General features: G+C 41.0%; 1 protein-coding gene across 1 annotated transcript in view; it reads left to right on the top strand.

The window, feature by feature from the left end:
- LOC139563184 (ALK tyrosine kinase receptor-like) overlaps window positions 1-24,152 on the top strand; it is an 819,033-nt gene that overhangs the window by 583,704 nt on the left and 211,177 nt on the right. Inside the window, exon 5 of the mRNA XM_071381520.1 lies at window positions 20,553-20,710. Within this exon, the coding sequence (XP_071237621.1) occupies window positions 20,553-20,710 (158 nt within the window). The remainder of the gene's footprint in view (window positions 1-20,552; window positions 20,711-24,152) is intronic.

The raw sequence follows: 24,152 nt of genomic DNA, 5'->3' as shown, positions 1-24,152 counted from the left end.
TAGGTTTTGTTAGAAAAAAGTGCATATTTCAGGTAGAAATCACAGTTTACAATTGCACCGACCATCACAACTCGACTAGAATTACTATAGAGAGCAACGTGTATGACCAATTTAATCATCATAAAACATTTCATAAGAATAGACAAAGCATAGCAATGGAAAGACCCAGATCTTGTGATTCCAGACAATATTTCAGATTTTCTAAGCGTTTTACAGCGAAAACACAATAAATCGATAAGTTAGCATACCACATGTGCAAACGTTACCAGAGCATCGATTCAAGCCAAAGAGAGCTATAACGTAATCATCGCCAAAATATATTAATTTTTTCACTAACCTTCTCAGAATTCTTCTGATGACACTCCTGTAACATCATTTTACAACATACATATACAGTTTGTTCGAAAATGTGCATATTTAGCCATACAAAACCGTGGTTACACAATGAAAATAGTAGGAAATCAAGCCTCAAAATGTCGGACGTCATCTTTCAGAGTGATCTAGTTTAATCGAAAGCTAATCATATACTTGACTAAAAAATACAGGGTTGACAGGAATCGAAAGACAAATTAGTTCTTAATGCAATCGCTGATTTACATTTCTAAAATTATCCTTACTTTCTTATACAGCGTTCGCCAAGAGAAGCTATAACAAACAAAATGGCGTAATATGCGTTTAAAATATTTCGACAGAACAACGATTTATCATATTAAATATTTCTTACTATGAGGTGATTTTCCATCAGATTCTTGGGCAATGTATCCTTTCTTGGGTCTAATCTTCTTTTGGTCGATAGATGTCCTCTGTCCTTCGAAATGTCCACTAACGATCGAACGGGACCCCGAAACGTGCCCAAAGTTTCAGAGTGCACGACAAAGAAATTCCTCAAAATCGCACTAAACGGATATAAATTGCTATAAAACGGTTCAAATTAACTACATTATGATGTTTTTAACAACTATAACGACTAAAAACATGACCGGAGAAATATCACTGGCTAAACAACCATTTGGAAGGAGGCAGGTCTGATGTCCATCTTGCGCAAGACGCATGCAGGAAGAGAATGGTACTTCCACGTTTTCGTGTTTTATAGTGGCTCTGATTGCGCAATCGAATCCATTCAAAGCGTGATGACGTACTGACACCCAGAGGAAGACGTAGGCAGTGTCGGTTTCTCCATAGCATCTACAGGCACCTTAAAACCGACCCCAGATCAGGGGTCAAAATTTCTGAAATCTGACTCCCTGTCAGGAAAAGTGCTGTAGAAGTAGTTCTGTACCACTCAGAGACAAAATTCCAACGGCTATAGAAACTAGAAAGTGTTTTCTATCCAATAATAACAATAATATGCATATTGTACGATCAAGAATTGAGCACGAGGCAGTTTAATTTGGAGACCAAAAAATGCTAATGCGGAACAGCACCCCCTATAGTTGCAAGAAGTTAATTTAAAGAACTCAATATTTTTTCCACCATTCTTTATATCATTGATCTTGGCTTCATAATAAAGTTTATTCTTCTTTTTGTTGAGTTTAGTCACATCATTTCTCAATTTGCAGTAATTAAGCCACTCATATGTGCAGCCATACTTATTAGCCACTCTTTTTCCCCATCTCTTTCAACAATACAGTTTTTCAATTCCTCATCAATCCATGGAGCCTTACGTTCTAACAGTCAGTTTCTTAACAGGTGCATGTTTATCAATAATTAGAAGAAGCAATTTCATAAATTCATCAAGTACAGCTTCTGGATGCTCCTCATTAATCACAACATAAACAAATATTTTTAACATCATCCACAGCAAAATATTTTGTATGATCTCGTATACAGTATTTTAGGCCCAGCTGTTGGAACTTTGGATTTCCTGGATATAGCCACTATATTGTGATCACTTCATCCAATGGGTACGGATACAGCTTTAGAATAAAGTTCTACAGCATTAGTAAAAATGTGATCGATACATGTGGATGATCTTGTTCCTGTAGTGTTTGTAAACACTCTGGTAGGTTTATTAATAACCTGAACCAGATTACAAGCACTGGTTACATTAAGAAGCCTCCTCTTGAGCGGACAGCTTGATGAAAACCAGTCAATATTCAGGTCCCCAAGAAAGTAGACCTCTCTGTTTACATAACATACACTATAAAGCATTTCACACATATTATTTACATACTGATTGTTAGCACTTGGTGGCCTATAGGAACACCCCAAAATAAAAGGCTTTAGATGTGCCTATAAGGACACAAGGTGAGACCCAAATGCAGACACAGGAAGCAGATGGTTGAGCTCAGATATTTATTAATCCAAGGGGTAGGCAAAAGGTAGGTCGGGGACAGGCGAGAGTTCATAAACCGAGTCCAAAACAGGTGAGGTGAGGCCAGGCAGGGGTTCAGTAACCAGATCCAAGTCCAAACAGTACAAGGGGATATGCAGGCTTGAAAACAGAACAGGCAGAGTGGTCAAGCAGGCAGGTTCGGGGTCAAGACAGGCAAGGCTCAGAACCAGGAGGACTAGAACCAAAATATAGGAGCAAGGAAACTCGCTGGTTAACTTGGCAAAAAAGACAAACTAGCACAGAGAGACAAGGAACACAGGGATATATACACCGGGGATAATAAGTGACACCTGGAGGGGGTGGAGACAATAACAAGGACATGTGAAACTGATCAGGGTGTGACAGTGCCAAGTGAACTTGCAACCACAAAAATTCAATAACACTTGACATAAGATCTTCTCTTTAGCATTACAGGGATACGGCTCTGAATATATACAGCAACACATCCTCCATAGCATACTTCACGAGAGTGCATCTAACTGCAATCATTTCATGCATCCTTTATGTAACAAAGCATTCATGCCTTTACAAGCATAGCAAGTACAGAAGCACTGCATGTTCTTTGACATTAATATCAAATGGTAACAAACTACACTTCCTATAACCTCTAACGAGTCACAAACCCGGATCCGGGATCCCCCCCATCAAAAAAGCTGACTAGCATAGCCTAGCCTAAAGCCACAGGGATATCATATAATAAAATGTTCATGAAATCACAAGTCCAAGACACCAAATGAAAGATACACATCTTGTGAATCCAGCCATCATTTCTGATTTTTAAAATGTTTTACAGGGAAGACACAATATGTATTTCTATTAGCTAACCACCATAGCAAAATACTTTTTTTCCCACCATTTTTTTCCTGCATAGGTAGCTATCACAAATTCGACCAAATAAAGATATAAATAGTCACTAATCAAGAAACAACTTCATCAGATGACAGTCTGATAACATATGTATTGTATAGCATATGTTTTGTTCGAAAAATGTGCATATTTCAGGTATAAATCATAGTTTTACATTGCAGCCACCATCACAATTCTCACCAAAGCAACTAGAATAACTACAGAGAGCAACGTGAATTACCTAAATACTCATCATAAAACATTTATGAAAAATACACAGCGTACAGCAAATGAAAGACAAAGATCTTGTGAATCCAGCCAATATTTCAGATTCTTTAAGTGTTTTACAGCGAAAACACAATTTAGCATTATATTAGCTTACTACAATAGCCAACCACACAGCAGCATTGATTCATGCACGTTAGCGATAGCGAATAAACCAGCAAAAGATATTACATTTTTCACTAACCTTCTCAAAACATCATCAGATGACAGTCCTATAACATCATATTACACAATACATATATTGTTTGTTCGAAAATTTGCATATTTAGCGGCACAAATCGTGGTTATACAATGAGAATAGTAGCCAAGCTGCCAACAAAATGTCGGGAGAAATCTTGGGAGAGGCACCTAATCTAATCAATAACTAATCATAAACTTGACTAAAAAATACAGGTTGGACAGCAAATGAAAGATACATTAGTTCTTAATGCAACCGCTGTGTTAGATTTTTAAAATTAACGTTACTACGACATACAGCGTGCGTTAAAGCGAGACCGCACCGAAATTAATGGCGGAATAGTAGTGTAACATTTTTCAACAGAACAACGAATTAACATCATAAATAGTTCTTACTTTTTGATGAGCTTCCATCAGAATCTTGTGCAAGTTATCCTTTGTCCAGAATCATCGTTGCTCGGTTGTAGATTGTCGTCTTCAACTTAGGAATTACCAGCAAACATTAGCTATGTGGCCCAGACGTGTCCAACTCTTCATAACGCAGCACAAAGAAAATTCCGAAAATCGCAATATACTGATATAAACTGATATAACTCGGTTTAAAATAACTACATTATGATGTTTTTAACACCTATATCGAATAAAATCAGAGCCGGATATATCTAAGGCCTATAACGAGAGCTTTTCAGAATGCCATCCTGCGGTCTCTCTTGCGCCATGACGAACGTTGAAAAGAGTGCACCCCACGTTCCAAGAGCCTTTATATGGCCTCAGATCTACCTAGCAACCCCATTCCAATTCTCACTGCTTACTGACATCTAGGGGAAATCGTATACAGTGCATGTCGACTCATAGATTACATGCAATTTAATAAACTGACCCTGGAACAGAGTGCCCGATTTCAGATTTCTCACTTCCTGACAGGAAGTTAGCTGCAACTTGAGTTCTGTTTTAATCACAGATATAATTCAAACGGTTTTAGAAACTAGAGAGTGTTTTCTATCCAATAGTAATAATAATATGCATATTGTACGAGCAAGAATTGAGTACGAGGCTGTTTAATTTGGGAACGAATTTTTACAAAGTGAAAACAGTGCCCCCATATTGACAAGAAGTTCCTATAAGACCCCAGTACCCAACTGTAAATCCATCATATGTAGGTTCTCCTCTTCTGAAGTAAGGCCATACAAAGTTGATATGCTGTTTAATGGATTTCTTTTTTTGAAAAGTGAGGTGATCGAGTGCATGAAATGTAATTAAATGTGAGCCCCTTGTAAAAGTATTAAACAACCTTAGTACAACACCAACACCTTTTAGCCTTTTGGAATAATGGTTTTCCACAAGGAGTCTGGATCTGACCATACTCCATGACCCTTTACTAAATGAAAACACATTCGAGGCCGTCATAATGGGTCCCAGAAACCGATGGGTTGGGCCAGAGCCAGAACAGTCATGGGTGAAGCATCGTTTTCCAAGTATGTAATTGGCTTTGATACTGTGATTGGTTAGAGACGATCCAATTGCTGATGACTTTGTTTTCACCACAAACAGCATCACCCAAACGACTTTCAATTATGGCAGATTTAGAGTAAAGTCTGTAGCAATGACAGAGCAGCGGAAGAATTTAGTGTGAGGTGTCAGGCTATGAAAGGCTATCCTGGCTAAGTTTTAGGCGCAGGCATAGATCTGCAACTGTTTATAATTGATGTGCTAGCTGAAATATGTAACAGTAATCAGACCTATTCTTACTATAATGAATTGCTTCAGCTTCTATTCAGCTTGATTTCTACATTTGAGCGAGAGAGAGAGAGAGAGTTTGAGTTTTAAATAATCTGGGAACCCACAACACAATAAAAACTCATACAAAACCCTAGTTACACATCAATTAAAAACACAGCACCAAATCCTCCTCCACAGTAACTAAACACAACAGACTCTGAATACCCCATATACTCATAAACAGATCAATATTGTTAACCAGTTTGTAATAGGCAAACTCAAATCTCAGTCTCGCTTCCAACATTCCCTCCAGCATTCCCACCACATCCACAGACCCCTGTCCCCGAATGCTGTTCTTTCGGGTCTTCCATATTGCTAATTTAGCTGCACCTAACACAAAATTAAGCAACATAATTACACCCCTTCGACTTAACCTGTACTTTAGCCCAAATATAAACAGTTGGGAAGAGAAACCTCTCCCAAAGCTGAGAACCAAGAAGTGATCAGGTCAATCATCCCGACCAACCTGGGACACTGTAAAAACAGATGTGCCAGAGTTCCAGACTCAGCACAGAATGGACACCCCTCCCCAACTGTCGGATCCAGGTGTACCAGATGCATATTGGTGGCTATGGCTCCATGTATTATCCTCCATTGGAGGTCAGCTGTCCTCTTTTCAGTAGGCAGTTTGTCAAAAGACCGCCAACAGCCTTTTGGGGATGCACGTGGACCAAACACACCCGCCCACCTTGTCGATTTTACCCCTTCCAGGGAAGTGGGACACTTTTACACACATTTTGTACAGGGCCTTCTTTCCCACCTCCTTGAACTCCCCCAGCTCCGGGATATCGAATGAAAGCAGCATCTCCACGTCCTCCTCAAATGCCCCCGCCGCAGCACTAACAATCAGTGCAGGGAACACATAATCCAGACCCACCTTCCACCGATCTGAATTGGAAGTGTCAGTCACATACTGCAGATGAAGTACTGGCAAGGAATCACAGACCTCAGCGACAACCTTCCTCAGTAGGCGAGATGATCGGATCCCCGCTCTTTCTCCCAGCTCCTCCAACGATCTGCTCCTACTCCACATGACATGACCATCTTAGTACACCCCACACCTGAACGTAGGCTGAACGTAGGCTGGTTGAACCCAGAGTACGGGACTGGATGGCAGTGTTGTAAAAAAGAGGCTCTTCAAAAAGCCACATCCCTGGTGGCATGCCGGCCTTACGGGACTTGACAAGAACTCTCCGAGCCTGCATAACAGACTCATAAAATGGAGTCAGGCCAGACAAATCACCCCCCTCCAGCTTTAAGAGGAAAAGGTGCTTGTCTAAGCCAAAACAGCCCGCTCTCTTCATCAATGTGTAGGTTGTGTCGACCCAGCTAGAACCGTCACTGTACAACAGTCTCTGAGCTGCTTGAAGCCAGGAGCCATGATCCTGGAAGAAATGTCCACCAGGCCTTGCCCACCCTCGTGCAGTGGCAGGTACAGGGCTGCAGCTTTAATCCAGTGTTGTCCAGACCAGAAGAAATTGACAAGGGTCCTCTGAAGCTCTTGTATCAGCTGTAAAATCATTGGTCTGTGCCACAGGGTAGAGGCAGCAAGATTATTAGCTACCAGTACCCTTCCCCTATAAGACAGCTGGGGTAGCACCCATTTCCACCTTGACAGTCTGGCACAAACTTTCTCCACTACACCCTCCCAGTTATTTTTCTGAAATACATCAAAGCCTAGAAAAAAAAAAAAAGTCTTCATCCAATCTCTGCCCCACTGAAGCCCCCCTGGTAACTGTGGAGCAGACCCCGTCTGAAGCTGACCTGCCCACAGCGATTCACTCTTTTCCCAATTGACTCTAGCTAAGGAGGCCCCCTCATACACCTTTAACGTGTTTGAGAGAACCTTAACATCCTCAGCCCCTGTAATATAAACTGTCACGTCATCTGCATACGCAGACAGTGCTATCATTACTCCTGGCACAGAGAAACCAGTAAGCCTCGCTAGTTTTTTTTTTTTAAGCGCTAGGAGCATCCATATCCTTGAGGGTAGCAAAACAAGACCTAATCAAGGCACCCTTCACTCTTTCATGTAAAAATGACCTCAGTTCATGTCTCTTGTCCTGTAAGTTCATAACTAGTCCAGGGTCATTCTGAGTGAACAACTTCAATTCAATAGATTTGATGTCCTGTTCAAGGGCCCTGATAGTCTCTTTAACTTCAATACGAGACAGGGCAGTATACTGTTGACAAAACAATCGTATTTGGGCCTTCCCAACCTCCCACCATTGTCTCAAGGACTCAAAATTCCCTTTTGTAACCTTCCATTTGTCCCAAAACAACAAAAACCTTTCACAAAACATGGCATCATGTAACAACTTAACATTACAATACCAGTAAGGTGATGACCTTCGTGGACAGGTGAATATCAACACTAACAATATGGTGATCAGAGAAACCCACAGGAGTATATATCACACCTTCCAACCCTACTACAGTAATGCTCAGATACATACAACCTGTCTAACCTTGCTGCCCTGACAGGACCTTCATTAACTTTTAACCATTTGTACTGCCTAACTTTTGCATTCCTTACTCTCCACACATCAGAAAGCTACTCAGTTAATAGACCAGACAGACAAGTAGCTGACCACAGATGAGGTTCTTCAGCAGTGCAGTCAACAGTAAAATCTACTGTACAATTCCAGTCCCCCCCTAAAACCATACACCCATCTTGGTCACACTGTCTTAAGGTTTCCTTAATTTGATCAAATACAGCAATACGCTCTGTACCCTCATTAGGAGAATAAACATAAAAAAAAAAAAATAGAAACCCATAATATCCACCTTGACCAACAAAACCCATCTCTTGACAATCTCTGTTGCCGATACCACAGTCACCCCTAAGCCTGAGGAAAACTAAATTGCCACCCCAGCACTGAAATTAGTACCATGACTGAGTATATGCTGCCCCTCCCACCACATACCCCAGTCAACCTCATTAGCCTCATCACTATGTGTCTCCTGTAGAAAAACTACATTAAGCCTTTTCTGTTTTATTACTTCTAATACCGAAGCCCTCGTATTCCTGTCCCTTCCCCCATTAATATTGAGAGAACCTACCCTTAGTACCTCCATATAGAAAAGAGAAAGGAAGAGCAGAAGAAACCACAGAGAAGAAACCACAGAGACCAAAGAGGAAAAAGACACCCTATGAGGCATGATCATCATCATTGTTTTAATTTTCTCTCAACCTGACCATGTTTCCAACTACCTTTTGCTGCTGTGACAGCAGTACCAAATTTCCTCAATTGAAAACGCTTCTTCTCACTCAACTGGTCTAACCCCATCGTCTTCTGTAACATCACAGCTGACCTCACAAACTTATCAACATTAAAAAAATCGGCCAAAATTCTGATCCAGGAACCCATTTACTTCCTCTAGATTGTAAATTGAGTCATCACCAGCTGCTATCTTATCAATAGAGATATCCATATCCTTCTCCTGATCCTCCTCAACTGAGGCCACAGAGCCCTGACTCCCTTCTACCACATCCCTCTCAACACTCCCCACTTGCAGCCCATCACTCGTACCAGGCATCTCCTCCACTACCTGGGAATCTAGCCCCACCTGAACCCCCTCCTGTACCCCATTACTCATAGTGGGCAACTCCTCCACTACCTGGGAGATTAGCTCCACATGAACCCCCTCCTGTACCCCAGCACTCGTACTGGGCACCTCCTCACCAGTCTGAGGAAATGGCTCTTCAGATCCATCCTTACCTTCTACAACAATATTTTTCTTCTGCATAACATTTCCCTCTGGTACAAGTTGCAACTCCGTGCCCTCAACACGGACAACTTGTTCCTCAGCAACAGGTGCTTGTGGCTGCTCTACCATTGTCGGCTCACCTCTCCCTACATCAGTGGGCCCAGGCGTTACGAGGACCACCTGCGCCCCTCCCTCTGCCTTCTCCCTTTTCGGGCAAGCATGTCGCTTATGGCCAACATATGTATGTATGTACTGTCACTGTGGGGACGATGTCATCAATGGACTTATTGATGAAGCCAGTGACTGATGTGGTATACTCCTCAATTCCATCAGAAGAATCCCGGAACAAATTCCAGTCCTGTAGCTTAGCATCTGCTTCTTCTGACCTTTTTTTTATAGACCGAGTCACTGGTGCTTCCTGCTTTAATTTTTGCTTGTAAGCAGAAATCATGAGGATAGAATTATGGTCAGATTTGCCAAATGGAGGGCAAGGTAGAGCTTTGTACTGGTCTCTGTGTGGAGTAAAGGTGGTCTGGAGTTTTTTCTCTCTGGTTGCACATTTAACATGCTGATAGAAATTGTGTAAAACTGATTTAAGTTTCCCTGCATTAAAGTCCCCAACCATTAGGAGCGCTGCCTCTGGATGAGCATTTTTCTGTTTACTTATGGCGGTATACAGCTCATTGAGTGCAGTTTTAGTGCCAGCATCAGTCTGTGGTGGTATGTAGACAGCTACAAAAAATACAGATAAAAACTCTCTAGGTAGATAGTGTGGTCTACTGGTTATCATGAGATACTCTACCTCAGGCCAGCAAAACCTTGAGACTTCCTTAGATATCGTGCACCAGCTGTTGTTTACAAATATGCATAGTTCCCCGCCCCTTGTCTTACCAGAGGCTGCTGGTGAGATATGTTCCCAAATCAGATAATGTTTGTATTAGGGTGCACAAAACATTCCTTTGATGTTCCAAGAATGTTGAAAGAACAGCCTTATTTAAATGTTCCCAGAACATGTAATTAGGTTGTGGGAACAATGTGGGTACATTACAAGAGATAGGTTCCCAAAACACAAAATATGCTCAGTTATGATGACATTCATACAATGTTTAAGTTAGGTTGCACAGGACATTGCTATAATGTTGTAAGAATGTTGACAGAACATCTGCTCTAAGTTCTTTAAAGGTTCCCAGAACATTTAATTAAGTTATGGGAGTTATCTTGAAAGAATGTTCTTGTGATATTCACATAGGTTAAACAGAAATTTCACACTATGTTGCAAAATGTTCCACAATTTCCAAATAAGTCAATTTTTATGATGTTCATAGCATATTTGTTTTTGGTTTAACATAATATTTGATAGATGTTCACGTAACTTACATTTTACCTTGTCTTGGAGGTCCTCGGAACATTTCAAGAACATTTAGAGAATGCTATATTTAAGTTTGACCTACTATTACCACAACATTCTCCGCATGCAAATCGGTAGCTCCTTAAAGAATAAGAAAGCAGATTGGAATAAATGCCCGCTATGTTTCTCTCAAGATTTAAAGGCAATTCACATTTGAGGGTGATATATTTAATTCATAGGACATTTGAACAGGATTTCATCTTATACACACAACCGTATTTTTTAGACTGCATATGTTGACAATCTAAACATGGGATTTGAACCTGCAATGTCTGGTTCCCAAGTCAGGTCTTTTATCCTCTGCGCCACCAGTGAAAATATGGGTCCAGAAGTACACAAAATTTAAAGATGATGGGTGAAGTGATAGTGAATTACCCAGTTACCAGTATATACCTGGGTTAGTCATGTCTTAGAAGGCTAAAAAGGAAGCATTGTCACGACTTCTGCCGAAGTCGGTCCCTCTCCTTGTTCGGGCAGCGTTCGGCAGTCGACGTCACCGGTCTTCTAACCATCGCCGATCCACCTTTCATTTTCCATTTGCTTTGTCTTGTCTTCCCACACACCTGTTTTAATTCCATCATTACATGTTGTGTATTTAACCCTCTGTTCCCCCCCATGTCCTTGTCCGGTATTGTTTATTGTAGTGCTTGTGCACGTTATGCTGGTGTGTACTGGGTTTTGTTTACCCATTTGATTGTATTGTTCTGTTTACGGTGGTTTATGCTGTGTGTCTATGCAACCCTCTCACCAGGCTCGAATTTGATTCTCACAATTCAATTTGAAACAGTAAATGACTCCACCAATGCAACAAACATAAGGTTCAATATGTGTATTATTACATTTTCAAAGCACCACATCAAAATAAATAAAAATAATAAACCCCAATGAGTCGTGCACAACTCATGTCCAAATAATTTCAAGCTTGCTTAACCCCGTTGGTGTGCGTTGGAGCTATAAAAAAAATGACGACACACATAAAGTCTAGAAGCACCCCACCGTTGTGGTTACTCACTACTCGTAGATATTCCCTCAGTGAAGTATGGCAGTTCCTTGCAGATTTCCTCACAAGATCCACAGCAAGCACAGCTAATCAATGCAGACCGTACTCTAAGGGCAGTAACCAATATCCCATGGGAACATGAACTCGTTAATCTTTCCCAAGCAATTCTCTCTCGGTTTCACACGATGCTAGGCTAACCTCAAGGCTGTCCATCCAATACCTCCACGATGAGACGGTAACTTCAGTCTTTACTAAGTCTTTCTTAACAAAATTATAACAACTCTCTTATAAAATAAAATCGGTATTTCCCTTCAAAACTCGGTAGGTATGGGTTTTGTTCTATGTTTATCGTCTAATTTTATAATTCTTCTTCACCAACGGTCATAATGTAATGTCCATCCTTTTCTCAACGTCTCTCTCCCTCTCTTTTTTTCCCAGGCCTCCCGTTAACACCAGGTCCACTCTCCCATTGGCCACAGCTTAACAAGCTAGCGGAACCCCTCGACAACATTCCGCTGAAAAGGCAGCGCGGGAAATTCAAAACTATTTTTGAGAAATATGTAACTTTCACAAATTAACAAGTCCAATACAGCAAATGAAAGATAAACATCTTGTTAATCTACCCATCATGTCCGATTTCCAAAAGGCTTTACAGCAAAAGCACAACATATGATTATGTTAGTTCAGAGCCAAGTCAAAAAAACACACAGCCATTTTTCTAGCCAAAGATAGGAGTCACAAAAAGCAGAAATATAAATAAAATGAATCACTAACCTTTGATGATCTTCATCAGATGACACTCATAGGACATCATGTTACACAATACATGTATGTTTTGTTCGATAATGTGAATATTTATATCCAAAAATCTCAGTTTACATTGACGCATTACGTGCAGTAATGTTTTGATCCCAAAACTTCCGGTGTTTTTGCAGATAGCCACAGAAATCCCCAAAATACTCATAATCAACATTGATAAAAGATACAAGTGTTATTCACAGAATTAAAGAGAGACTCTCCTTAATGCAACCGCTGTGTCAGATTTCAAAAAAACTTTACGGAAAAAGCATAATCTGAGTATGGCGCTCAGAGCCCAATCCAGCCAAAGAAATATCCGTCATTTTGGAGTCAACAGAAGTTAGAAATAACATGATTAATATTCAAACCCTTTACTATGACACTCGGGGGTGGCATCATCATGTTGTGGGGGTGCTTTGCTGCAGGAGGGACTGATGCACTTCACAAAATAAAGGACATCATGAGGTAGGAAAATGTTGTGGATATATTGAAGCAACATCTCAAGCCATCAGTCAGGAAATTAAAACTTGTTCGCAAATGGGTCTTCCAAATGAACAATGACCCCAAGCATATTTCCAAAGTTGTGGCAAAATGGCTTAAGGACAACACATTCAAGGTATTGGAGTAGCCATCACAAAGCCGAACTGAAAAAGCGTGTGCGAGCAAGGAGGCCTACAAACCTGAATCAGTTACACCAGCTCTGTCAGGAGCGTCCACTTATTGTGGAAGGCTACCCAAAACGTTTGACCCAATTTAAACAATTTAATGCAATGCTACCAAATACTAATTGAGTGTATGTAAACTTCTGACCCACTGGGAATGTGATGAAATAAATAAAAGCCGAAATAAATCATTCTCTCTACTATTATTCTGACATTTCACATTCTTAAAATAAAGTGGTGACCCTAACTGACCTAAGCCAGGGAATTTTTACTGGTATTAAATGTCAGGAATTGTGAAAAACCGAGTTTAAATGTATTTAAACGTTTCACAGTAAAGTATACACCTGTTGTATTTTATTTATTTTTATAATTTAACATTTATTTAACTTGGCAAGTCAGTTAAGACCAAATTGTTATTTACCTGATGTATTCGGCGCATGTGACAAATACAGTGCAGTTTGATTTGATTCCAAGGATATTTCATTTAAAACATTTAGGCATATATTTTTTCTTTGCAAAAACATTATTTAAATGTTTTGTGGATGTTATCATCCTAATGTTAGATAGAGTTTTATCTAGAACTTAATGGGAATCTTAACAAATACTCTGGGAATGTTTCCGGTTTGCTGGGATTGCTATAAAACCCATTGAGGGTTCAACTTTATTTTATAGTCTTCTATGTACGTGCTATTAACTTTACATGATAACACGTTACATTACATGTCAGTGTCATTGGGATTCATTGAAACATGCATTTCCTACCAGTTAGTAGCAGGTACAGTAGTTACCAATTTGGTTGACTTACTTCAGTTCAGGGTAAGCACCAGAACATAATCCTTCTTACCACACATTTTCCTAGTAAATACCAATTAAAAACCAGTTGAAACATGCCTGAAATGAAGTGTCACCAACACAGAACCGGTAGTTATCAATTTGGTTGAATTACTTGTAGGAAAGTACCATTTCCTTTGCAAATACCAGCTGAAACTAGTTTGAAAAACAGCCAATCCTCTCTACCCTCTGAGCCCTTTCCAACTTCCCAGAGCGCTATATAGGTAGCATTTAGCATATGGGCCCAGATGCATGTCGCATTGCAAACCAATTACAGGTCTAATGTGATTAGCCCTGCCACTATAACGCTTCCCAGATTAGCCCCGCAGATACAAGATACAGGCGACAGAAGCACGATGACAGCCACCGCTAGCATCCTGTCAGTTCCCACTTCCTTAACATTCAGCAGCTGGCCTGGAGAGCGCCAACTCACAAGGACCCGATTTATTTATTCACTTAAGTAACCACACACACACACCACCAGCTACTGTGACTTCACCTGTCTTCTTGTGGGTGACGCACACACACCATCCACGTGGGATGACAGTTACTGTCAGTTGTGTTTTTGTCATTCATATCGTTCCCACACTTGTCTTCTTATTTAGTCCACCTTTTGATTCCTTAAACACTATTAATTTATGTCAATGTCGCTCAATTTGACCACTTAGCCTGGCATATTGACAGTCAGTGCTGTTTCTATTTTTTCCTGTGTCTTTTAGGTCTAAGATTAGGGATGGACTGTGTCTCTGTATCGGGAGGTCTAGGAAGAACTAGCTATTGACTCATTCCCTTTTCACAATAGCGTGCCGACCTGAACCATTCTGTTCTGGCTCAGATATACAGTATATATTTTTTAATACATTTTCTTGCTTCCTCTCTACACCCACCATAGTTGCTGGAACTTTGCTGGAAAGGACAATGCCTGTACAATACCTTTCTGGTGGATGTGTAACCAGGCCAGCACAATACTGCTGAATTTGACTGCTCAGTATTGTGAAAAGGGTATCATATTGAAGCCAGGTGGTTCCCTGACCATGAGATGGAACCCAAAGAGACAAAATGGCTTGGTCTTGAAAGGTTTTTGTCAATTGTGACATGGGGGTCTACTTGGAGCTCAATGGAAGTTTAGCCTCTCCTCATCTTCCTAGGGCTGTCAGAGCCTACAAATCTCTCTCCATCCTTCTCTCTGTGTCTCTTACTATCTCTCTTCATATTCCTCTCTCTCTCTCCTCGATCTTTCTCTCTTTCATTTTGAGCCAGGCTTGCTGTCTCACACGGCCTGAATCAGTTGGAGAGAGTTGAGAGAGAGGGGCATTGACTGTGTGTTCCTGCCTGTCTCAACGCTTGCTGTGCTTCTGTTGGTGTTTCTAGGGCATGTGAAATTGCCACCCCAACACAAATCCCTCGCCGACTCACTAGTAGTATGAGTCGCTCCTTTTTTCCTTCCCGGTTTGTTTGTTTGTTTCGCTTCCATTTCATCCTCTGTGAAAATTGTATACAATGAAATAGCTGAGGGTTCGCTTTGACTGTTGCTTTCTCACACTAGCTAATTTGCTTAGCATAGAAAGGCGGTACAAATCGCTTTTGTGACTCAGCTGTGAACAACTTTGCTAACGCTTAACCTTGAGTGAAGCTTCATAGTGGTCAGTAAACTATGTTATTTTCATGAATTCTGGGAAATAAAGGTCCATAGTTCAATGAGAGATGCGATTTTAGATGCTGCTCGATGTCACGACAACAACAAACAGTCAAAACAGTTGTACTCACCTTTCATCTGAATGAAACTTTGAATGGAAGATTGAGTTATTTGCAGAACTTTGAGTTGAGCATGTCAGATTTAGCATTTTCTATTGGTTTTCCTTTGACTATACAGAGCAAACCCAACCACCGCATGCCCCTCACCTTTTCTCACCCAATCGCATGCCCCGGTTGAAGGAGGGGCAGGTTCACAGCCCCCTCGACAGATAACATTCAAATGTGTCCCATATAATTTTGAGGAAGTAGCATTCACACAGTCTGGCTTGTCAAAGCGGTCGATCTTATCAACGGTTTTCTCTGCGCGCCAGGCCCCACTTGTTGTGCAGTATGCTATTGGACAGTCAAAATCAATGTGGCTTTAATAGATACCCTGATCCTGCAATTTCCAAACCACCTCCTCTACCTCCAGACCTCTTCCAGCCACCTCGATTTCAATCGATTTCATCTCAGGGATATATAAATCCAATGTGATGTTAACCATCCACAGTCCCTGCATGATCAAAGTCTGGTTGGCTGTATGTGTGTCTGAGGGAAAATTCCATTATAATATTAAGCCATGTCTCCATACTAGGCTATAAATCCTCCCCTGTTGCTATAGATACATACTGGGACTATACTGGGTAGTTAACCCCTTTGAGTTACTGGGACATGAACCTAGAATGGTTGTGCTTTAACCAATTATATTGTTGCTGTCATGGACTTTAGTGTGGATTTAGCTTGATTCTGCCAGACTATAAAGTTTGCATTATAATAATTGCTATAATGTAAACTGCTGTACAGTTTACAGTACAATTCACATTTGATTGATTGATGCAACATTCAGTGTTGCATTCAGTGCTGCCATTGGCAATACTTTATGATTACAAGTTGAAGTAGTTTGAGTTTATTGATTCTTGCTCAGATAAAACGGCAGAATATACATCATAATGAAATTGTGTAGAGAATAGCAAAAGAAAAAACAAACTTAAAATATAATAATACATTTCATAAAATAGAATACAGGACACTTAAAACATAGCAGGACATTTTTCACATTGGAAACTGAAATGTTAAATAGTGATTGTTAAACATGTTTTGGGGTGGGAAAAACATTTGAGTTATTGTACAGTCTGACAGCAGTGGGTAGTGGCGGTTCGTACGGGCAGTGATACAGGACAGTTCGTGGCTGTTTCTTTGGAGCCTAGTCGTGCAGTCGAACTAAACGACACAACTATATGATACAAGGTAACCTCAGTATCACATTGTTTTTAAAATAAACGCAGGAAAATTATAGAAGGATTACTTGAGGGAAATGTTATTTTGCCTGACACGGAAATATTTGGTTCCGATTTATTTCCCTGTCAATTTATGTTGTTTGGATTGTTGTACTAGGACTGTACATTATTTTCATAATCTACTGATAAGATGGGAATGGAGAATGATTGTTTTGCAAGTCAGAGCAGTTTGCATGTAAATCATGCTGTGACAAGGCAATCAAGTCCTGAGAAGAACAAATACATTTCACACAGGGGGAAGAGTCCATTAAACTGTGACCCTGATAGTCCTGCAGTGTTGCAAAACACACAAACACTCTCTCTCTCTCTCTTGCACTCTTTCTCTCTAGCTCTCTCTCTCTCTCTCACACACACACACACAAAAGCACACACACACAAACAGTGCAAAACAAGACTGCCTGGAGTGACAGGTCTATCATTATGTCCTGTTGACTTCATGATGGCCTCTGAATGAAACATGTCTCTTCAAGGTAGGAAAAGTCTGTGGGGACTTCACTGTGATGCCAGTGCTGCAGTGCTGTCAGCTGAGACAGCAGTGTGTGTGTGTACAGTTTCAAGACAGTGGCCAACAGCACGCCACATCTATTTAAAGCTTCCAGACATCCAAATATTTCCATATAAATGTTCAATGATGTGCTGCATTCACATTGACCTGAATATTTACCTTATCTACTATTACCTACTGTACCAGTCAAATACTATACTGTTATTACCATAGACAAAGGATGGTGGGCAAGAGTTCATCTTGCTAGCACATTACAGTCAATGACACCGTAAACTAATGTGTATGGATAAAAAGCTAATGACAAACAAACATGGCCAATCCGATTACGACCTTAACAACCCCAACCCACCAAATATACACAAACAGAGCGAGAGCGCATTATCCAAAATAAACCCCCTCTAAAAATAACAAAATTATGAATAGCATGATGAAATGTATTAGATTAATTGGAAACGGGCAGTAGTCTAGCTAACTGAGTCTTCCGTCTGTTTTTGTTTCCGTACAATGAGGGTAAATTGTGGTCTATGCATGGGCTTTGAGAAACGCAGGACTACACAGAGCCGCAAAGGTCCATTTGTTTAAAGCTCAGTGACAGGTCGTTATCATTACAGTCCCTTCTGAGACATACGTTCCAAATTGCACCCTATTCCCTATATAGTGCACTAATTTCTACCAGGGCCCATAGGGCTCTGGTAACATGAAGTGTGCTATGTAGGAATAGGGTGCCATTGGGACGCAGCCTCTGAGAGTCTAAATAAGATTTATAAAATGGGTTGTTTGGATCCTGGATGCTGATTGGACAAGCAGCCCATACAGCTGTGCTGTATTTGCCGTCACAGACACGCTTTTGCCTGGTAAAGCCTGTTGCATGCTTCCCAGTCGAAGCAGTTCACACAGAGTACCAGTAAACATTTTGGACACAGCTACTCATTCAAGGTTTTTCTTTATTTTTACTATTTTCTACATTGTAGAATAACACTATGCAATACCACACATGGAATCATGTAGTAACCAAAAAAGTGTTAAACAAATCAAAATATATTTTACATTCCAGACTCTTCAAAGTAGCCACCCTTTGCCTTGATGACAGCTTTGCACACTCTTGGCATTCTCTCAATCAGCTTCACCTGGAATGTTTTTCCAATAGTCTTAAAAGGAGCTCCCACATATGCTGAGCACTTGTTGGCTGCTTTTTCTTTACTCTGCAGTCCAACTTATCCCAATTGGGTTGCGGTCGGGTTATTGTGGAGGCCAGGTCATTGATGCAGCACTCCAAAAAAAACTAAAAAACAATTATAATCACTCTCCTTCTTGGTCAAATAGCCCTTACACAGCCTGGAGGTGTGTTGGGTAATTGTCATGTTGAAAAACAAATTATAGTCCCACTAAGCGCAAACCAGATGGGATGGCGTTTCACTGCGGAATGCTGTGGTAGCCATGCTGGTTAAGTGTGCCTTGAATTCTAAATAAATCACCAACAATGTTACCATCAAAGCACCACCACACCATCATACCTCCTCCTCCATGCTTCATGGTGGGATCCACACATGCAGAGATCATCCATTCACCTATTCTGCGTCTCACAAAGACACGGCAGTTGGAACCAAAAATGTGAAATTTGGACTCAGATCAAAGGACAAATGTCCACCTGTCTATTGTCCATTGCTCATGTTTCTTTACCCAAGCAAGTCTCTTCTTATTGGTGTACTTTAGTAGTGGTTTCTTTACAGCAATTCAAACATGAAGGCCTGATTCACACAGTCTCCTCTGAACAGTTGAGGTTGAGATGTGTCTGTTACTTTTATATGGGCTAGCAATTTCTGAGGCTGGTAACTCTAAAGAACGTATCCTCTGCAGCAGACGTAACTCATGAAGCTGGTTGAGAGAATGCCAAGAGTGTGCAAAGCTGTCATCAAGGCAAAGGGTGCCTACTTTTATGAATCTCAAATATAAAATAACACTTTTTTGGTTTCTAAATGATTCCATATGTGTTATTTCATAGTTTTGATATCTTCACTCTTATTCTACAATGTAGAAAATAGTAAAAATAAAGAAAAACCTGGAAATAATAGGTGTGTCAACCTTTGACTGGTACTGTACACAAAATTAAATTAAGAATTGACAATCATTCTGTCAAAAGACATGTAATGTTAAGACTGATTTTTTTGTTACGTTATTAAAACATTAAGATTTCAATTGATTAACTAATGATTATCCTGTATTTTAAACATTAAACAACAGTGATGTCACAAAAATGTTAAATTATGTACAATGTATGGGAAACACGAGTTAACCATATACATCAATTTAAGTACCTACAGTAAGTGTGTGTGTCTGTGTGTGTGTGTTGTGCGTGCATGTGCACGTTTGCAATTGAGTGTTTACTAAGTAGCCACATCCACAGCTACTGTACTTCCTCATGTTGATCCAATAGAGAGGGGAGAGGCCACATGTGTCATAGGTAAATATGGCAGGAAACGCACATGGTTATGGTGGATGATTGGACAGAGAGAGGGGAGGAAGGAGAGAGAGAGAGAGAAAGAGGGAGGGAGGGATGAATCATTGGTCAGTAGCCCGGAGCCAAAGTAAAATAAGCCGCAATTTGCTTAATAAAATTATAGACCACGTTGAACTACACAAAGGCAGGCGGTGACTGGCTGGGGAGAGCATTCGCTTCAGGATCTCCTTTGCCCCTAACTTGCACACAGGAGCTAGCATTGGTGTGTGAAGTGTGCACACATCCATTCTCACTCTGACACACACACACACACCTGCACACTCCATTTCAGCCACCTCTCGCACTGTGGTGCAGGGTGTCATCTAAGCACGCCACCTGTCAGCTTTAGAAAGAGTCTCCACCAAAAGCTTGTCCACCCATAACCCGGCGGAAAATACCCAGGGGTGGGAACTGAAAAGGGGCATGTACCACCAGGCTAAGGAAGAGGGGGACCCTCCAAAATTGCAAGGGGAGGAGGACGGAGACTCGAACCCCACAGGCTCTTCGGGAACCCAGTCTACCCCCTCTCCCCCCTCTCCTGAGACCACTATGGAGGGGGAAACTCAGCTGGAGGAAGAGGGGACCCCTGCTCTGACCCCCTACCCCAACAGTAGGCACGGGGGGTCCTGTCGCCCGGGGTATCTACTAGTGGCCCTGATCTTGATGCTCATCTCTCTCCTCGGCAGCTGGGCGGTGGTCCACCTCACCCTGGGATCCCGCGGAACCACGCCCTTCCGGATCCAGGCCAGTTACGACCGGCCGATCAAGCAAGACGCCACCGCCACCATCGACCCGGGCTTCACCACTACCATCGAACCGGGCTTCACCACCAACTGCACAGTGGGTAAGTGAACGTCTAAGCTAGCAATTGCTGTGTTGTTTGTCTGATTGTGTTGTTTGTCTGATTGTACTGATTGTGCTGTGGAGTGGGTAGAAGTTGAGGCTAAAGACTGATCCAAGATCAAATATTTGGGTTCTACTAATAGTTCCTTATAGAGAAGGTTAGGATTTGGAGTTGTCTAATCTGGTCCTGGATATGTGGTTATATGGGCAATGTCTACCTCAAGTGGGTGCTGTACATCCACATCTATGTAGATAACATAGCTGATTCTCTCTAAAAATTCTCATCTGCTGTTCCCCCTACTTTATTTAAATCAAACAAAATGTTATTGGTCACATGTGCTGAATACAACAGGTGCAGACTCTACAGTGAAATGTTACTTATGAGCCCATTCCCAACAGTGCAGATTTAAAAAGTTAGACACATATTTATAAACAAAAAAAATGAAACAATAACACAATCAAAACAATAAATACATGTTAATTAAAAGCTTACCAAAATGCCTGTCATTGAAGGCATGTGAAGTATACATTTAATTATTCTGTAGCCTTGAATCGAGTGTCTAAGGTTCCTTGCTCACATCTTTACGCTTCCTTTTTGTTCAATTTACTTTTTTGTTCCAAGCACGATGCTCTCAGTGATGTGTTGAACATTACTAAATAAAATAACTGAATAAATAGCTTAAATGTATTATTTACATAATATGAATGTTATATTTTATTATTTCATATTATTTGTCTTTGGAATGAAACACTTAGTTAAATTAGCTACCACTGTATTTGCTTCTGGGGAATACAGTGAACTTTGGAAACAGTTGTTGCTTTCATAGCTAAAGTTTTGATGACACAGCTATTGGTGTTTGAAAAGCCCTGCAAATGTTTTAAATTGGAGATTTTAACGGCTGCCGTTCTGGATGCTAACCCAGTTACTGTATGTTCTGGAATTAAATGCACGGATGGCGTGCTACAGGGGATAGTATCGCTCTATTTGAACCTCGAGAGGTTTTTAAATTAGGTTAATCCTGCTGATTCAATTTCCTCAAAGCTGGATGCAGAAAAGTAGGGACCCTTGCTTTGAGGTTTTGAGGAAGTGTACATTAATAAAGAAATGTAGTATAAGATGTGGATTTCAAAAGAGTAACACGTTGAGTTATAGTTTTCCACTTTGGGTTATTAGAACAGGCAAATCACTGTTACAGCAGCTATTGTGTGTCAGTAAAAGTAGAAAAACAGAATGTCGACAAATACTTGGGATGGGATGTCCGCACTAAATTGATATGCTCAGGTGACCAAGCGTCACCATGGAGCTCAACTGTTTAGGCACAGACTTTAGACAAAAGTCAATTGAGACAATGTCCCAAACTCTTAAATTAACTATGTCTTTCAGAAATCTGTTTACTGAGTTACTAGATAGAAGTTGCAAACAGAGTAGTCTGTGAGTACTAAACTTTAAGAACCATTGCACTACAAAGTGCAGACAACTTATCTTCTAACAAGCAGTGACAGAAAAGTTTAGGAGGTAGTCGCAACCTTCAGTTTGATACACAGTTTCCCCTTTAAACAGTTCTACTGCATCGCTCTGAGTCTTAACACCGACAAGAAGAGATAAAAGTTTACTGTGGAGAACTATATCTATCCAAGAAACCATGGTCCTAGAAACGTGTAAATCCAACCCCTTTCAACTCTAGGTTTTTACGAATCTTCGAACACCACAGACATTTATCTAACTGTACTTTATGTCATCTTTTTGGAAAAAGATGCATGTCTCCCTCAGTCACATCGATGCAAGCAAATGTATTGTTGTCTGTATTACTTCCTCATTTTTCAACATGCAGCGCTTTACATTCAATTCAAATATCTATTTGATGATCCCAACACACACACATACACACACACAAAAGCAGACACCCGCTCCACACATAAAACTCATCCCTACTATTTGCGTAACAGTGCCTCTCAGACCTCCAACAACAGAACAGAACAGATTGCTGTTGCTCATGCAAATCGAAGAATTAGACAAGACTCTAATTGTTCTCCTGTTGGGTAGCTCACAACGTCCCCATTCTGGGGCCAACAACACACACACACTCTGTTCTTTCTTAAAACAGCACCTGGGTACATTTCAACAGTACACCCACCCACCTCCGCATGTCTCTCCAAGCTAAACCTTAATCCGTCGCACCAGCTCTCCACAACAGCTATCAGCTGATCAACAATGGAGGAGAACGGTGCGCAGTGTACTGCTCATCCCTCGAGCACCTGCCGCTAGGCCTGGCTCGAATTACCTGCCTCTGCTGTGTGTTTGATAAGGCCCACTCTCAAACTCAAATCCCTTGTGGGGGTTTGCTTGTTTGCCTTATTTGTTCCAGTCTCTGCTTCCGTAATGAGTTAATTGGGACTATTAATGATCGCTATTGTGAAGCTTCGGGGGGGCTAAGGCTGATAGGAGCTTGTTGTTTTAGTCGTTGTTTTAATTCTGTCCCTGTGGTTTTGTCAAGTATACTCCCTCTCCGGCGCATGAGGTTGGCAGGCTGCTCATTATTACGCACACCTGTCACCATCGTTACGCGCATCAATGCCTCATCAGACTCACCTGGACTCAATCACCTGCCTGATTACCTTCCCTATATATGTCACTCCCTTTGGTTCTTTCCCGAGGCGTTATCGCCTCTGTTTGTGTTTCATGTCTGTACACTACTCGTGGTTCTTGTTTAGTCCATGTTAGTTTATTTACCAAATTATTCACACCCTGTACATGCTTCCCAAATCCCAGCGTACGCGTTTGTAGTACGTTGGGGTTAAGAGTTGCACACCAAAACTTGTATTTGTGCATCATTCTCGGTGTGTAGGCCACGATAAGTACAATATTTGATCTACAGAATTTATGTAAATTGAACATGTAGTTTACGGCAGTCTTTTGAATTTGTGACCGTGCCTCAGATCAAATATGTTACAATTTGAGAGAACCCGCTAACCCACCAAATGCTAAGATCTACAGATAGTTCTTAAATCTGACACGCTTCTTCCTTTTGTGGCGTTTTCCCTGCACAGCGATTACTGAAGCCGTGGCTTGGTGAGATATTCGTCAGCTAACAGCCAAACAGGACAAATTAATCAAGCAATGTGTCCTTAAGCTTTTTTCATCCTGCAACGCTAATTAACTCGTCTGCCAAGGGGCCAAAAAGTGATTCCCATGCATTACCCAAAAAGCAACGTGAGTGCTGGCGCATCTATCGCTTAGGCTCATTGTTCCCTTAGACAAGACGAAATGTCTCCGGCATATCACCGGTGACACGTCTGTATTTCTCACCGGCTGTTGTATTGGCATACAGATGAGCTTGTTATTCAGGAGAATCGCAGCCGTCCGCACTCTCCCAGTTTGTCTCACACAAAGCAAACGGGAGTGTTAGCGAAAGAAAGGACTGGCAGATGAGTTCATTAACAGA

This window comes from Salvelinus alpinus, chromosome 33, assembly GCF_045679555.1.
Source record: "Salvelinus alpinus chromosome 33, SLU_Salpinus.1, whole genome shotgun sequence".
Taxonomy (NCBI): domain Eukaryota; kingdom Metazoa; phylum Chordata; class Actinopteri; order Salmoniformes; family Salmonidae; genus Salvelinus; species Salvelinus alpinus.
The sequence above is the reverse complement of the archived record's forward strand: the minus strand, read 5'-3'. Positions and strand labels throughout refer to the sequence as shown.